This window comes from Mesoplodon bidens (genome assembly GCF_964165515.1).
Source record: "Mesoplodon bidens genome assembly, chromosome: 2".
In the NCBI taxonomy this organism is placed as follows: Eukaryota; Metazoa; Chordata; class Mammalia; order Artiodactyla; family Ziphiidae; genus Mesoplodon; species Mesoplodon bidens.
The window spans coordinates 164,365,624-164,383,794 of NC_138177.1; the positions used below are offsets into that span (position 1 = coordinate 164,365,624).

At 47.0% G+C, this 18,171-nt stretch overlaps 1 protein-coding gene across 1 annotated transcript in view; it reads right to left on the bottom strand.

Moving 5' to 3' along the window:
* The window catches only part of OPRD1 (opioid receptor delta 1), a gene marked incomplete at its 3' end in the record, with an annotated part of 36,217 nt that overhangs the window by 1,813 nt on the left and 16,233 nt on the right, over positions 1-18,171 (bottom strand). The window contains exon 2 of the mRNA XM_081224183.1: positions 1,188-1,537. Within this exon, the coding sequence (XP_081080309.1) occupies positions 1,188-1,537 (350 nt within the window). The remainder of the gene's footprint in view (positions 1-1,187; positions 1,538-18,171) is intronic.

Below are 18,171 nucleotides of genomic sequence, written 5' to 3' on the forward strand. Positions count from 1 at the left end.
TGGAGGGTGGCCAAGAAACCTCCCACCAAGCCTGTTCCCTCTCCTACCACAACACAAACCTTCACCCCAGCAGCCAAAAGGAGCAACAGATATGGGGGTGGGAACCTTGGGTTCTAGGCCAGATTCTACCAAATGTCCGGCTATGTGACCCTAAGTAAACCACCTGACCTCTCTGATTCTGTTTTCTTTTGGTCCTATGGAAGTAGGAGTCCCTGCCTTGTCTATCTCACAGGCTTAATCGTTCTGATAGCTGCTACTTATTGGGCCTTGACAATGAGCCAGGCCTTGTCCTAAGTCTTTTCCACATATAACCTCATTTAATCTTTTCAACACTCCATGATAGAGTGTGGCTCAGATAGGTTAGTGACCAGTGTCTTTGGCACCCTGCAAAACTACTTTTCCCACTTACATCAAGTAGGGGTCATGTGACCAGCCATCACTAGGAAGTGATGCGCCCTGACATTTAAAAGTGGTTGTGCTTTCTCACCACTCCCATATTCATCTGCTGGCCAGATGCCAGCACACTGCATCCAAAACCATCATTTGGAGCCTGGATCCCTGAATGACTGTATGGAATAGAGCCCCTCTCCACTTACTCACATTGGATTGTGATGTGAGTGAGAAACTTCTACTGTGTTAAGCCTTGGAGCTTTGGAGATTGTTACAGCAGCCATCCTGACTGATACAGGTGGTTACTGTACTAACTACTATTTTACTCTGAGAAAATGCACCTGTCATTCTGTGCAGGCCATTCTCTAGGCCTTGCTTTGGTCATCTGGGTCAACAGAGTGGAAGGGAATTTGGGATGGGATTGCAGATCTTGTGGCCTGCACTGCTCACTGGTCAGTGACACCCTCTCCCCACCGGCTATCCATCCATCTCCCTAAAGGTCAGTCATCCACACATCTAGCCATCTGTAATCCCATTTATAAACTTCCTTTGGCCAGCTACCCATATGACCACCGACCAGTCATTCATCCTCACAACAGTTCACCATTCACATTCCCATTTGTTGACTATTCACAGTCCCACTGGCCAGCCATCCACACTTTCACTGATCAGTAATCCATACTTCCATTGGTGAGCCACTTAACACCCACCCTGGGAAGTGGCCTGCAAACCCACGGAGGCCCGTGAGCTGCCTCCTGTGGTCAGTGACCTGTACCAAGGCTCCCTCCCTCACTCACCCCGGGGGCGGGTCACGGCCATGACCATGATGGGTACACCAACACCCGAGGCCAGGACCCAGATGCAGATGTTGATCAGCTTGGCCTTGGCAGGTGTGCGTAAGTCCAGGGCCTTGACAGGGTGGCAGACGGCAATATAGCGGTCGACACTCATCATGGTGAGCGTGAAGATGCTGGTGAACATATTGTAGTAGTCAATGGAGAGCACAACCTTGCAGAGCAGTTCCCCAAAGGGCCACGTCTCCATCAGGTACTTGGCACTCTGGAAGGGCAGTGTACTGGTGGCCAGTGCGTCTGCCAAGGCCAGGTTGAAGATGTAGATGTTGGTGGCTGTCTTCATCTTAGTGTACCTTAAAAGGAAGTGCATTTGTAATTTTTCCATTTCACAGATTTCAGTTTCACATGAAACTCAGGGAGGGGAAATGACTTGCCAAAGATCACACAAAAGGTCAGGGGCAGAAGTGGGACTAGAACCCTGAACTATCTGATTCAGCATCGCTCCTTTCCACTATAACAGATGCAAAAGGAGTTCTCTGGCAGAGGGTAACTTTGGCAGGAGGTATTGGAGGAAAAACCCTTATCTTCCCAGGGGTTCTAAGCAATATGGTTAAAGATAAAGCTGGGCTCCAGAGGAAAACAGGTCTAGGTCCTAATTCTGCCTCTACTATTTATTAGCTGAGTGACTCTAGACTAGTAACTTGAATTCTCTAAGCCTCAGTGTCCATAACTGTAAAAAAAGGGTGATACTTTTACCAACCTCATAGGGTTGTTATAAAATTTAATGAGATGATATAGCATTTAGCACTGAACTCAAAGCATGGTAAGTGCTCAGTATGTGATAGCTGTTATTATTCTTCACATATAAGAATGAAGCTGGAGCCTAGACCAGAGTGACCTGACCCTCTGGCCTCTGCCACTGACCTGGCCTTTTGGGAATATGATTAGCCAGCTCCAAGGAAGCTGGGGCAAACTGGCTGGGGCCTTAGACTGCCTGGATATCCTCCATGGTAGACCAAGGCCCCCAGTCTATGGTCCCATCCAGACCATCTTATCCCCAGGTAGCTGGACTCACCCAGCTGTGGGGAAGGGGAACAGATGACAGAGTCACACATCTGACCCAGGGCACGAGCCCAGGTGTCCAAGCCGGATGTCTGCAACAAGCTGGGCACCCAGAGTTCTGCAACGTCCCTCCATGCTCTACGCTGCCGCCCAGCTGCCTGCACTACAGCTGACCCCTTGTCGGGCCAACATTTATAGTCACAATGCTTCTGTACCAGGGCCTGGGCTGGCCACCGGATAGCCTGGAGGAGGCTAAATACACTGAAATAGACCATCCCCATGCAGTGTGATCATCACAGAAACACATGCACACTGAGGCAGGGGTAAGGATGCCTTTCATGCCCCTGGAATGATCTGAGAAACCCAGGGAAGGGTTGCATGAGCAACTCCTCAAATTTCAGAGCAGGAAGAGCCCTGAGAGATTGAGGGGAAGTGATGTTACTACCGTGTGGTCCAAGGACTCCCAAAGGAATTATCGGAAGAGCCTGTGAGAAGTGAAAATTCTTCGACACCCCCCAGACCTTATCAATATTTTTTTGGAGGGGGGGCCATGCGCGGCATGTGGGATCCCCGACCAGGGATCGAACCCATGCCCCCTGCATTGGAAGCGCAGAGTCTTAACCACTGGACCACCAGGGAAGTCCCCTTCTCAATCTTAATCTCTGAAATTCAGGCCCAGGAATCTTCATCTTTAACAAGACAACACACACACACACACACACACACACACACACACACACACACACACACTTACTTCTCACGGAGTTTAGTTTGAGAAACAGTATGTAGCCTAAAGCCCACACGGGGGAGAGACGGGAAAGTGACCCAAGGTCACAGAGCCACAGCGGAGGAACCAAGGTGAGAACTTGGACCTCCCGGCTCCCAGACAGTGCTCTCTCCACCCTCCACCAAGGGTGGAAGCACGCTGTGTGCCTCTTCTCCCCCGGGCCGGAATCCCCCTGACACCATGCCGAGCCCGGGGCACCCAGGATGAGCACACCCGGTGTGTTCTGAATGACTGAACGAACTCATATCAGCTAAGGCTGTTCCTTCATGAAGTGACTGATTTTTTTGGTTAAAAAAAAAAATTGACTCTTTCATGGTCCTCCAGGGCCAGCATCTGTCCCACTCCCTTCCAAAATAACTATCTGCCCTGGGATGGAGAAGCAAACAGTTTTGCTCGGAGACAGCAGAACTGCAAGTCTCGGGAAGTCTGCTTCAGCGGGCGCAGGAACAGCTGTGTGGGAGGCCGCCTCAATCCCGCAGCTGACTTGTCTAATTTCACTTCTCTTACGCAGAACAATCAGAGGCTGTTCTTTGCCTGCTATTTTGATTTGGGAAGGATCCTTCAATTCCCAGAGTGGGCTGGGACGCTGGGAAGTGGGTGATGAAGCTGCTGTAGCTGGTCCAGGCAGGGCTGAGGCACGGCCGACTTTGGCAGGCGGGGCCCCAGCAGAGCTAGAGGGAGGCCTCTCCTCACAGGTGTCCCCACCACTCCCACGGCTCACCGGCTGTCAAGCCCGGTCCTCCTCACCTCCTCAGACAAATCCTGCCACTCTGGCTCTCAGCCCCGTAGGGGCTCCCCAAAGTTCCTCCATATTCCACAAACTGGCCCTGACCACCTCTTGGGTCTCAGCTCCCAGAACCTTCCCCCTGATGGACGCGCCCCCCACTCCCCATCCCGGCCTCTCTGCTGTTCTTTGGACACATCAAGCCCATCCCACCTCAGGGCCTCCAGACTGCTGCTCGCTCAGCTTGGAACCTTCATCCTCCAAATTTTGCCTGGCTTGTTCCTTCACTTAATTCGGGACTCTATTCAAATATCTCCTCCTCAGAGAAGCTGCCCTGCCCTCTCTATCTTAAGTACCCTCTCTTCCCTCTCTTTATGCTGCTTCATTCTTCTTTACAGCACGAACCACCACCTGACTTTATCTTCTTTTCTCTCCCTTTGCCTCTCTCGCCCACGTAAGCTCCCTGAAGGCAGGGCACTTTGCCCATCTCGTTCCCTGCTGTGTCGTCAGGCCTACTAATGGTACCTGGCAAATAGCAGGCTCTCAGTAGACATTTGTGGTACAGATGTCTTAGTCCAAGCCTCCTCAGTTCTCACGGGAACCATCACAGCAGGCTCCCTGCCCCACACTTCGTCCTCCACATGAAAAGGTAGATTTTCGCAGGCAGATTCGACTCTACTGCTTACAATCCTTCCACGGCTCCCCACTGCCATCTGGATAAAACCCAAACTCCTCACACTGGCATTCCATCTGGGTAGCCTCCTTTCCCACTGTGCCTGCCCATCACATCCAGCCACATCTGTGGTTCCCTCAGATGCTCGTTCATTCTAGCAAGCCCTCCCTCCTAAGAGACAGCCACGGTGATGGTTTGGCAGGAATCCTTCCAAACCGCATATATGTGGTTTCCGCCAATGTAATACAATTACCTAGTGTCATAGTACTATAATGAAAACACTTGCCCCTCTGCCCTACCCCATTCTCACTTCTCTGTCCTGCTCACCAGAGGCAACCACTTTTAATGTTTTAAATTATTTTTCTAGTGATTATCTCCATAATTCTAAATAATATGCTTAAATGTCTATTTCTTGATGTATCTATTTTAGACAGTATCTGTTGAGGTTTGTATTCGGTTAAGCCAGGCTATGCAGCAGTAACAGACAATCCCAAAATCTCAGTGGCTTAACACACAAAAAAGCTTTATTTCTTACCCTTGCAGAATCCATTCAGTGTCTCCAGCACAACCATATTCCATGAGGCAATTCCAGCCTGCTTCAATCTTGTGGCTCTGCTATCTTAACCCAAGGCCTCCTGGGTCACCACAGAGGGAGAAGCGACAGCCACAGGGGCATCTAAGCTTCATTCTAGCTGCAAGACAGTACTTTCACCTGAAGCTGACTGACCAGAACTAGTTATATGGCCCCAACCAATTGCAAGGGGCCGAGAAGTAAGCCCAGGAGGGAGAACCAAATATTAGTGAACACTACCAAGATCCTCCACAACTCTCTAATATGGTAGATGAGGATTAACTCTCTTACACTACACAACTTCCTCTCTCCATCCTCCCAATACAGTTCTACCACAATTTAAAATTTTTTAGCTAAATTGATATTCAAGGTTTACTTTTTTCAGGGCTTATATTCTTTTTTCTCTTTCAAGCTTTTTTTTTTAAATTTTTTATTTTAGGCTGTGTTGGGTCTTTGTTGCTGTGTGCAGGCTTTCTCTAGTTGCGGCGAGGGGGGGCTGCTCTTCATTGCGGCGCGCAGGCTTCTCATTGTGGTGGCTTCTCTTGTTGCGGAGCATGGGCTCTAGGCGTGCGGGCTTCAGTAGTTGTGGCTCACGGGCTCAGTAGTTGTGGCTTGCGGGCTCTAGAGCGCAGGCTCAGTAGTTGTGGCGCACAGGCTTAGTTGCTCTGTGGCATGTGGGATCTTCCCTTACCAGGGCTTGAACCCACGTCCCCTGCATTGACAGGCGGATTCTTAACCACTGAGCCACCAGGGAAGCCCCACAGGGTTTACATTCTTATGACTTTGTAGATACTGTCCACTGAGCCAAATGGTATACTATAGTTACATTTATTTTCTAGTACTGATTTTTGTTTTTCCTGGAGTTAATAATTGCCTCTTTTTTTCATTTGCTTAGTTCTGGGTACATATTGGTAAATCTCTTCACAAACACTCCAGCAGATCCATAAAATGCCTTTTCCATGCAGTCACCTCATCTATCCGTTCCTTTTGTTTTTCTAGTGAGTCCACTTCCTGGAGCTTCCCTCCTCCCTTTTCAATCTGGGACTGGTTGCTTTCTAGACAAGCTGCACACCTGTTGCCTGGGTTACAAGTCTTTTTATCTTGGTTTATGCCCTTATTTTAGTGGAGCATATCTTTTAGTCACTTCCTAAGAAAGGGCACATAGGAAGTAAAAATTTTACACCCTTGTATGTCTGAAAACATCTTTCTTCTATCCTCATTTCTGATTTCATTCATTCTACATAAAAGAGTAGATTGGAAATCATTTTCCCTCAGAAAATTGAAGGCATGGCTCCCTCATCTTCTAGTTTCTAGTGTTGTCACTGAGGTATCTGAAACGATTCTGATTCCTGATGTTTTGTATGTAATCTGTCCTCCCCACCCCTGAAACTTTTAGGACCTTCTTTTTATTCCCAGTATTCTGACATTTGTGATGATGTGCCTTAGGATGGCTCTTTTTCATTTTTATTAGGTCCTCTCAGTCGCAGGTTTATGCCCTTCAGTATACAATGTCCTCTCATCATTTCTTTGATCACTTCCTCCCCTCTGCTTTCTCTGGAATCCCTGGACAATCTGGTAGTCAGATATCAGGTCCCCTGGATTGATCACCTAATTTTCTTATCTTTTTTATTTTCCATCTTTTTGGTACATCTTCTGGGAAATTTCCTTTTCATTACCTCTCAACCTTTCTACTGACTTTTTTAAACTTTGTTTTGTCTCTCATGTTTTATTTTCCCAGTGCACTTTCTTCTCTTATTGTTCCTTTTTATATAGCATTTATAGCATCTTATTTCATGGATATAATATCTTCTCTACTCTCTCTGAGGATACTAATAATTTTGTTTTGTATTTTCTTCTGCTCTCTGCATTGTCTAGCTGCTTCAAACATTTTTCTTTATTTGTCTGCTTTGGCTTCCCTCTTTTATCCTGGAGACTTCCTTCAAATATCCGGTGATATGTGACTAAAGGCTGGTCTTTGAGTGAAGCACTAATTAATTAATTGACAGCACTTGGGGTCGGGGGCTGTCAACTGGTGTGCTTCATTCTACAGGGATTGAATGAAGATCTGGCTTTTACACTAGGAACATTTAAATATCAGTGTCTGTAGGTCTCTTCTTTGGGGCATTCAGAAGAGAATCCTCCCATTTCCTGCCCGGGGAGCACACTTTTGGCTGTCAGGATTCTTGTAGCAGAGCTGGAGAAGGGGTCTGGGAAACCTCCATTTTTTCCTTTGGTATCTCACTCTGACCCTTTCTGTGTCTACTGGTCCCAAGTTCAGTTCCTCCAGGTTAACTTCTCCAAGGAAAAAACCATGACCTCCTGCAGAGCGGAGGGGTGGCCACCTGGCTGTGCAGGGTACAAGGGATGGGGGACTAAGGGTCTCACTGCTCTCTCTATAGGTAATCAATTCCCTGCCCCTGTTTTCAGCCCCACATCTCACCCCTTCTTAGCCTGTTCCTCCTCTTTGAATTGCTTTTCATCATCCAAATATGTGTTGCCATACCTTAAAGAACATAAACTGAGACACAAGAGATGAAGTGATTTTGCCCAAGGTCACATGGCCATTAAGTGGCAGAGCTGGTATTTAACTCCGGAAGTCTAGTGCCAACACCTGGCAATGACTTTGCTATTCTGCCCCTCCATGATTTTTACCTTCCTTCCTCCTCCACTTCCTTCTTCCCCCACATTCCAAAAAGTCAAGGAATGTGAGCTTATTATAAGCTGAGGTTTGTTCACTCATCCAACAGGTATTAATTGAGCAGCTGGTATGTGCCAGGCACTGAGTAATGGATATAGGAGTAAAGATGACAGTCTGACTTCTTGAAATTTATGGTCTCAGGGAGGGGGCAGACACTGAACAAATTGCTGCACTTTTTAGGCAGGGGAGTGATGTGGTTTGATTTATGGGTGTTTCTCAAAAGATCATTCTGACTACTGTGTGGAGGCTAGTTGTAGGGCAGAGCAAGAATGGGTGAGAGAATGAATTTTCTAGGAAGATAAATTATTTATTTCCCCACATCTCAAAATCCTACTGTTGGTCTCTAATTCCTTTTTCTTTTTTCCTATTTCAAAAAGTTGTAGATATGACATTGGACCCTTATATTATACCATATTTAAAAATTAACTCAAAATGGATATAAGACCTAAATGTAAGAGCTAAAACAATAAAACTCTTAGAAGAAAACATAGAGGGAAAGTTTTGTGACACTGGATTTGGCAGTGACTTCTGGGATATGATACCAAAATCACAGGCAACAAAAGAAAAAATAGATAAACTGGACTACATCAAAAGTCAAAGCTCTTGGGGTGCAGTGGTTAAGAATCCACCTGCCAAGGCAGGGGACATGGGTTCGAGCCCTGGTCCAGGAAGATCCCACATGCCACGGAGCAACTAAGCCCGTGCGCCACAACTACTGAGCCTGTGCTCTAGAGCCCGCGAGCCACAACTACTGAGCCTGCACGCGACAACTACTGATGCCCGTGCGCCTAGAGCCCATGCTCCACAACAAGAAAAGCCACCGCAATGAGAAGCCTACGCACCTCAACGAAGAGTAGCCCCACTCGCTGCAACCAGAGAAAAGCCACGCGCAGCAACAAAGACCCAACGCAGCCAAAAAATAAAATAAAATAATAAAATAAATAAAGTTATTAAAATAAAAAAGTCAAAGCTCTTACGCATCAAAGGACACTATCAACAGAGTGAAAAGGCCATCCACAGAATGGGAGAAAATATTTGCAAATCACATATCTGATAAGGGGTTAATATCCAGAATATATAAAGAACTCCTACAACTCAACAATAAAAAAGCAAACAACTGGATTTGAAATATGGGTAAAGGACTTGAACAGACATTTCTCTAAAGATATTCAAATGACCAATAAGCACATGAAAAGATACTCAACATCGGGCTTCCCTGGTGGCACAGTGGTTAAGAATCGATCTGCCAATGCAGGGGACACGGGTTCAAGCCCTGGTCCGGGAAGTTCCCACATGCCGCGGAGCAATGAAGCCCGTGCGGCACAACTACTGAACCTGCGCTCTAGAGCCCGCGAGCCACAACTACGGAAGCCCGCATGCCTAGAGCCCATGCTCCGCAACAAGAGAAGCCACCACAATGAGAAACCCGCACACTGCAACGAAGAGTAGCCCCCACTCGCCACAACTAGAGAAAGCCTGCAAGCAGCAACAAAGACCCACCACAGCCAAAAATAAATAAATAAAATTAATTAATTTTTAAAAATCATATTAAAAAGCTATAGGGGCTTCCCTGGTGGTGCAGTGGTTGAGAATCTGCCTGCTAATGCAGGGGACACGGGTTCGAGCCCTGGTCTGGGAGGATCCCACATGCCGCGGAGCAACTAAACCCATGAGCCACAACTACTGAGCCTGCGCATCTGGAGCCTGTGTTCTGCAACAAGAGAGGCCGCGATAGTGAGAGGCCCACGCACTGCGATGAAGAGTGGCCCCCACTTGCCACAACTAGAGAAAGCCCTAGCACAGAAATGAAGACCCAACACAGCCCAAAATTAATTAATTAATTTTTTAAAAACCCACTACTCACCCTTAATATTAAAAAAAAAGCTATAAAAAAGATACTGAACATCATTAATCATTAGAGAAATGCAAATCAAAACCACAATGAGATACCACTTAGGATGGCTACTATTAAAAATAATAACAGAAAATAACAATTGTTGATGAGGATGTGAAGAAATTAGAACCCTCGTGCACTGTTGGGAGAATGTAAAATGGTGCAGCCACTGTGAAAAATAGCATGGCAATTCCTCAAAAAATTGAAAATAGAATTGCTATATGATCCAGCAATTCCACTTCCAGGTATATATCCAAAAGAATTAAAAGTAGGGTCTTGAAGAGATATCTGTACACCCATGTTCAAAGTAGCATCATTCACAATAACCAAAAGGTACCCATTGACGAATGAATGGATAAACAAAATGTGGTCTATATATGCAATGGAACATTATTCAGCCTTAAAAAGGAAGGACATTCTGACACACGCTACAACATAGATGAGCCTTAAGGACATTGGGCCAAGTGAAATAAGCCACCCACAAAAAGACAGAAACCTCTATGATTCCACTCATATGAGGTACTTAGTCAGTCATAGCAGCAGAAAGTAGAATGGTGGTTGCCAGGGACTGGGGGAAAAGGGAAATGGGGAGTCATTATTTAATGGGTACAGAGCCTCAGTTTGAGAAGATGAAAAAAAAATTCTGGAGATGGATGGTGGTGATGGCTTCACAGCAATGTGAATGTACTTAACGTCAGTGAACCGTACACTTAAAAACTGTTAAAATGGTAAAGTTTATGTTATGTGTATTGTACCGCTATCAAAAAAGAACCTGTGGCTATAATCAAGTGCTCTCACTGTGTCTGTTTTCTAAGCTAGAGAGTCTGGTGAGGGAGTCCTTTAGAGCCATTAGGATCTTAGCTCCTCAACATACTTAGCTGTGTGATTTTGAATATATTACTTCACCTCTCTGAAGCTGTTTCCCTCATTGGTAATTTCAGTGTAATCATGCTTTTCAGGAGCCAACACATGTGAAAGCGTCTAGCTTACTAGCCAGCACACAAACAAGAATTAGCAGCCCTTTTGGGTTTATTTCCCCTGATTTTTTTTTTTTTTTTTTTGCAGTACGCGGGCCTCTCACGGCTGTGGTCTCTCCCGTTGTGGAGCACAGGCTCCGGACGCGCAGGCTCAGTGGCCATGGCTCACAGGCCCAGCCGCTCCGCGGCACGTGGGATCTTCCCAGACCGGGGCACGAACCCATGTCCCCTGCATCGGCAGGTGGACTCTCAACCACTGCACCACCAGGGAAGCCCTCCCCTGATATTTTTTGCTTTTTTTTCTCATAGAATTCAATCCTTTATGGATTGGACCTAACCCTGGGGGTGAACTCTACTGCCTCTGCAATGCCTTGGGAAGCTCTTTGGGTTTTTTTCTAGGTCAAAATCCCCTTTAAGCTCATCTTGAATTCCATAGCCGCTGGGGAATTTGCTCCCAACCATCCTTCTCAGACCTCACGGAGGCTACCCTTATATGAAGCACCAAGTGGCCAACCATGTTGGTTTCAGAGCCCTAAATCCAGTCCGTCATCTGTCAAACAGGCCCCCCCTGGCAGGGAAGAACACAACCACCTCTACCCATTTTCCTTCAATTTGATGGCGACTGGGCATGTTCTCTGACTGACGTACAACCCGGGCCACATTAAATCCACACACACTCCTGGGTCTCTGGGGAGCTGGGCTTCTCAACTGACAAGGAAGCTCCTAGTAAGAATTTCCGCCCCCAGGCAAAGCCAGGGCAGCGTGCTGACATCTTCATGCCTGGTGCCCAGAAGAAGGCTGAAACGGTCTCTCCTTCCTAACAGTCCCTGTTAGACCAGGGACTGATCTAACAGCTTTGGGCGGGTCGTTTGTTTTCTTTAAGCAATATTCTCTGTCTTTTCTTTCAGGTACCAGGCACTATGCCAAAAGCAGTGAATGCATGATTTCATTTCATCGTCACTGCAACCCTGAGTGTTAAGACCACGCATGGAACATCCCCATTCTACAGAGGAGCTAAGTTAGACGGCTCATACAAAGACACGCGGCTAGGAAGTGACAATGGCAGCATTCAAACTCCGACTTGGTTTCCAGAGCCCACACTTATAACCACTTGAGTCTGTACGTCACTGTTCACTGCCCCACCACCACCACCTGCCACCTGCACTAGCTTATCACACATTGGCCATGGGGAGGGGGCCAGTCTGGAGGCCGGGGCCAAAGGGAGGGAACTGGTCCAGAGGTGGGCTGCCTCCAGAGCCTTTGCCTGTTTTCACACGTTCCTCAACCCTGCGAGGGTTTGGAGAAAATCTGCTCACAGCCCAGGCAGGGTCGGGGAGAGACAGACTTATAAACAACAGAACAATGTCACAGGCACCGTGACAGGGCTCAGTGGGGCAAGGAGGAGAGGTCAATTCAGAACAAAACGTACACTTCTGGTCACAAGGGGGTGGCAACCAGTATTGTGGTACAACAGCTACGTGCCAGGTCTTTCTCAGGCATGATTTTATGTACTTCTTACACCTGTGTTTTGTTTTTTTAATGGATAATAAACAGTTGTTAGACATTGACTCTTTTCCAGGCACGGGGAAAGCATTTTACATCATTTAATCTTCCTAGCACCCCTACAGGGTAGACAGTATTTATCATTCCTGAGTTATAGAGAGCAGTAAAGGAACTTGCAGTCAGAGGCTGAGCGGAGATTCAAACCCCGTGCTCTTCCCCAAGACCCCGGTGCCTTCCTCTGGACTTCAGTTTCAGCTTCTCCCCTGAGGACCCAAATTGTGCGCCCCTCACATATTCTCTTTGACAAGGAAAACATAAGGTCCCAAAAGCGTGGCATTACCTTGGTCACCACTATGTGCCTGAGACTTCCAGCAGCGCCCAGCTCAGAGCAGGCGCTCAAAACACATCTGTTAGGGAATTCCCTGGCGGTCCAGTGGTTAGGACTCGGCACTTTCACTGCTGGGGCCCAGGTTCAATCCCTGGTTGGGGAACTAAGATCCTACAGGAGCGGCCAAAAAACCAAAAAAAACAGAAAACAAACAAACAAAACACATCTGTTGAATGAATGAACATCGACGTGTCTGACCTCCACACTAGACTGGGACGCCCTGCAGGCAGGAACCGTGTCCCCTTCATGCTGTGCAGAGGGGACATAGTGTTTACTGGAGGACTCCTTGTGGGACAGAGAGTCAGGAGCCCTGATTCTTGGAAGTAACCAGCCACAGACCCAAGAGCTTTGGGACAAATTAGGACAGCTCTTCCTCCCGCCTGCCCCCCTCTCCCTTCCTCCCCTCCTCCCTTCTAACCTTAACCTGGACCAACCCAGGTCCCCTGAAGGACACCTGGGCCTGACCCTGTCTGCCCTGAATCTGCAGTGACTCAGCTCTGCCACTGTCACGGGAAATGTTGTCACAGATCATTTACCCAAAGCAGCTAATTTGTTTTTAACTAAACTGAGGGGTATTTTTTTTTCCTCGTAGGCACAAGAGCTCATGGGGGTCAAAGCCAGGGCAAGAGACCTAAAAACAATAATAGCAACAGCAACAAGCTAAGAGCACCAACCCTCTGTCTGACCGACCTTATGGCACCTTAGGAACCAAATCAAACAAAATGCTTGAGCCTAGATCAAAACTCATTTGGTCCCAAACAGCGTGGACTGCTGGAGCATTTAGAGTTAATTTTATTCCCCAATGCTTCGTGAGATCTCAGAAATAACAGCTGCTCACTATAAAAGGTCCAAACAATACAGAATCACTTCATAAAGAAAATTTAAAAACCAACATCAATAGTACAGACTATCATTAACAGACAACAGGCAAACACACAGGCCCTGTTTTATATAAATGGGATCTGGTTCTAACATTATTAAATAACCTGTTTCTTTCTTCTCAAAAATATGCTGTGACCATCTTTCTATATCCACAGATACAAATTAATATGATTTTTGGTGACCGATTGTTATTCTAGTCTAGAGGTCAACAGGCTTTTTCTGTAAAGAGCCAGAGAGTAAATATTTTAGGCTTGGTAGGCCTAAATATTTGGTAGGCCTAGATGCATAATCTTCTGTTTCTTGCTTTTGTTTTTGTTTTTGTTTTTGTTACAAGCCTTTAAAAGTGTAAAAAGCATCTTTAGCCCAAGGACCATACAAAAACAGACTACAGGCTAGAGCTAGTCTCACTTATAGACACTAAAGCTCCTGAATACAGTTACTTAATAAATTCCCCTTTAAAAGACAGGTAGGTTGTCTCTGCTTTTTTGTTATTATAAATAATAGTGTGATAAACATTTTTGTGCACACGGATATCTGATGGTTTCCTTGGGGAAAATTCCTAGAATCTCAGAGATAGAAGGAAATTTCACAGTGAGGGCATTCCCTCTGTGGCACTCCAGACAAATGGCTACGCAACTTCTGCTTGAGTATATCCAGAGACAGGGAACTCACCACCCGTAGGCACAGTCCATCCTATTGTTGGGACCACTCACAGGATAACAAGTTCTTTGTTTTATTTGAGCTGAAAACTGCCTCCTTCTCACCTGGCACCATTTTTCCTGGTTCTGCTCACAGAATCACAGAATCTAAACCTAACCCTTCTCCCTTCCATGTCTTGGAAAATAAAGATATTAACAGTACACAGGGACTTCCCTGGTGGCACAGTGGTTGAGAATCCGCCTGCCATTGCAGGGGACACGGGTTCGATCCCTGGTCCGGGAAGATCCCACATGCCATGGAGCAGCTAAGCCCGTGTGCCACAACTACCTAGCCTGCGCTCTAGAGCCCGTGAGCCACAACTACTGAGCCCGCGTGCCGCAACTACTGAAGCCCATGCTCCTAGAGCCCGTGCTCCACAACGAGAGAACCCACCGCAATGAGAAGCCTGTGCACTGCAACGAAGACCCAATGCAGCCAAAAATAAATAAATAAAATTTATTTAAAAAAAAATAAACTGTACACACTTTGCCTAGCTATGATGAGACCTGAGTTAGTACAAGTGCTCAGTACGTGTTAGGGGTTCTGGCCGGTTGGTGAGCTGCCTTCTCACGCCGTGTAGCCATTCCTTGGAGCCCTCATCTCGGTTGGGCTTCATGCATTCAAGAGTGTGATTATCTGAGTAAAGGTGATACCACGGGACTTCCCTGGTGGCGAAGTGGTTAAGAATCTGCCTGCCAATGCAGGGGACAGAGGTTGGAGCCCTGGTCCGGGAAGATCCCACGTGCCGCGGAGCAGCTAAGCCCGGGCGCCACAACTACTGAGTCCACATGCCACAACTACTGAAGCCCATGCACCACAACTGCTGAAGCCCACGCGCCTAGAGCCTGTGTTCCGCAACAAGAGAAGCCACTGCAGTGAGAAGCCACGACCTTAACAAAGAGCAGCCCCCGCTCGCCACAACTAGAGAAAGCCTGTGCACAACAACAAAAACCCAACGCAGCCAAAAATTAAATAAATAAATAAATAAATTTATTTTTTTAAAAAAAGATGCTACCACCCTCTAGGTTAAGGGAGGGCCCAAGATGATGCAGGTAAATCACATACCAGGCACTCAGGCCAGGCCTTGTCCCATCACTCCAGGCAAGTAAGGAAAGCTAAATCCATTTTCTGTGGGATCTATAACCTCAAAGTCATTAATGTAGACACATGTCACAACAGGAAGGGGGCCTCTGTGGACAAGTTTTCAGGTTTCTGCCCCGTGGCTGGCTGTATTCACCATACCCAGATGTGGCATGGGGGGCGGCGGGGAGGGTTCTTTTTTTTTTTCTTTTTTTACTTGTTTTTCTTTTCTTTTTTTTTTTTTCAGATGTGGTTTTTGTGTATTTATTACCTCACTGACATCACTGCTGGTGGAACACCAGCTTAAGCCACACCCCCTGTCACTCATGGTCCCCAGACTGGCCTCCCTAGCTCACAACTTTGTTCCTCTCCTACTTTTTTTTTTATTTGCACCACGCGGCAAGCAGGATCTTAGTTCTCTGATCAGGGATCAAACTGGCACCCCCTGCAGTGGAAGCACAGAGTCTTAACCACTGGACCACCAGAGAAGTCCCCCTCTCTTTTCTACTTCTAAGCCGTTCCAGAAATTCCCTGCTCCCTGCACCTCCAGCAGATACTGTCACCACCAAGTCTTTAATAACTGTAGTGGGTTGAATGGTGACCCCTAAAAGACAAGTCCACGTCCCAACCCCCAGAATCTGTGAACGTGGTCTTATTTGGAAAAAGGATCTTTACGTATGTCATTAAGTTAAGGATCTTGAGACCACCCTGGATTATACGGGTGGGCCCTAACTCTAATGACAAGTGTCTTTGTAAGAGACACACAGCACACAGGGAGAAGAGAAGGCCATGTGAAGATGGAAGCAGAGATTAGAGATAAGAGTGATGCAGTCACAAGCCAAGGACTGCTGGCGCCACCAGAAGCTGAAGAGGAAAGGAAGGATTAGCCCCAAGAGCCTTCAGAGGAAGTGCAGCCCTGAATACACTATTTGGACTTCTGGCCTCCAGAACTGTAAGAGGGTAAACTTCTGTTGTCTTAAGCCATTAAGTTTGCACTAATGTGTTACAGCAGCTCTAGGAAACTGATACAGTAAAAGCGCAGCCAAGGAGAATCATGGACTTTGGCACCAGACACACCTAGATTTAAGCCTCAGCTCTACCTCTCACTGTATGACCTTGGGTGAGTTCTAACTTCTCTGAGCCTCAGTATGCTCCTCTGTGAAGTGGGTATAAGCATCCTACTTCTTGAGGGTGTGGTGAGTGTGGAATGAGTTCATGCCTATGATGTCCCTAGCACACTGCCTGGCACACTCATATCATAGTGGCTTCTCTTCTTGTCCAGATGAGGAAAATGGGCCCAGAATGACCCCTGATGAGCTGCCCTGCAGTCCCAGGCTCCTGACTCCTTTCCTGGCCCTTGGTAGCCTACTACCATTGGGGTGGGACACAGAGTCCTGTGCTGGAACTTCAACACTAGAAGAGGCTCTGATCTAACACTGAGTTCAAACCTCCTCTCCCACTTTACAGATAGGGAAACTGAGGCCTGGAGAAGGAAAGACAATTGTGCAATGTTACACAGGGTATCGGTTTCCCTGAATTCTGAGAGCCCAAGGTCCTTCTACTTCTCCAAGCTGCCCTCCCAGGAGCTAAGTCTCAGATGAGGGTTCAAGGTGGCTGAGGCCAAAAAGAAACAGGGGCTCCTATCCAAGGCTTCAGAATTCCTGACAAGGCCCTGGCCTACATTCTATGCCCCTGTGTCCAGTGATTAACCAATGTAGGGTGGGTCCATGGATGGAACTGTTCCCATTACTGTTATCATCTTTGCCACCATCTGCATCACAGCAGCTACACTGACTCAGTGTTTACACAGGCCTGATGTATTCTATTGTGTCCTACCGTAATTTTTACATAGATTATCTCATTTCATCACTCCAACAACCTTATGAAACTGCTACTATTATCATCTTCATACAGAGGAGGAAAGTGAGCCTTGGAGAGCGTACTGGGTTGAACAGTTGCCCTCAAAATTCATGTCTACTTAGAACCTCAGAATGTGACCTTATTTGGAATTAGGGTCTTTGCGGATGTAATTCATTAAAATGTGGTCATACTAGATTAGTAGGCCCTCAATCCAATATGATGCAGAGACACACACAGAGGGACATGGCCATGTGAAAACAGAGGCAAAAACTGGAGTGATACAGCTGCAAGCTCAAGGGATACCAAGGATTGCCGGCAACCACCAGAAGCTTGGCGAGGAAGGATTCTTCCCCAGAGCCTTCAGAGGGAGCATGGCCCTGTTGATTTCAGACTTCTAGCCTCCTGAACTATAAAGAAAACATTTCTGTTGTTTTAAACTACCTAGTTTATGGTAATTTGTTATGACAGCCCTAGGAAACTGATACAGAGGGGTTAATCATCTTGCCAGCCATGGCCTAAAACACAGAAGCAATGTCTGTTAAAATTGCTCCACTCCACAGCTCTCCCAACATAACAACTTTTTTCATCAGGAATACAGAATGTTGGCACTGAAAGGAAAGATGGCTGATGAGAGTATTTACTGAGCACTTACTATGCGCCAGCTGCCCTGCTAAGGGCCCTATGGGTGTTCACTATCCCACTGAATCTACACAACCATCACCGGAGGTGAGCATTATTCTCCCCATTTTACAGGTGAGCAATGTTGAGGCTCAGAGGGATGAAGTAACTTACCCAAAGTCCCGCAGCTGGGAGCGGCAGGGCCTAGGTTAGGCCTGGGTTGACTCCAGAACCCAGAATCCTGACTTCTACCCCATCTTCTCCCTGTCTGTCAAGTTCAACCCCTTTGTTTTACAAATGAGGAAACCAAGGCAGAGCTACAGCAGTGATCCCAAAGGCTCTGCCCACGCTGGGGGATAAACAGTTTAAATAAAACAACTGCCAGTCAACCAGGGTCCAGCTGGGGCTCCCTCAATTTGTAGACACAGGGTGGTTGCTCTTCTGGCTGGCAAAACAAGCAGGGCTGGGCAGCAAGCGCTGGGAGCTACAACCCTGCCCACCATTCCACGGGAGTGGCGAGAGGCCAGAAATGAATTAGCTATCTCAGTTTTGGCAAAGCCTGAGGAAGGAA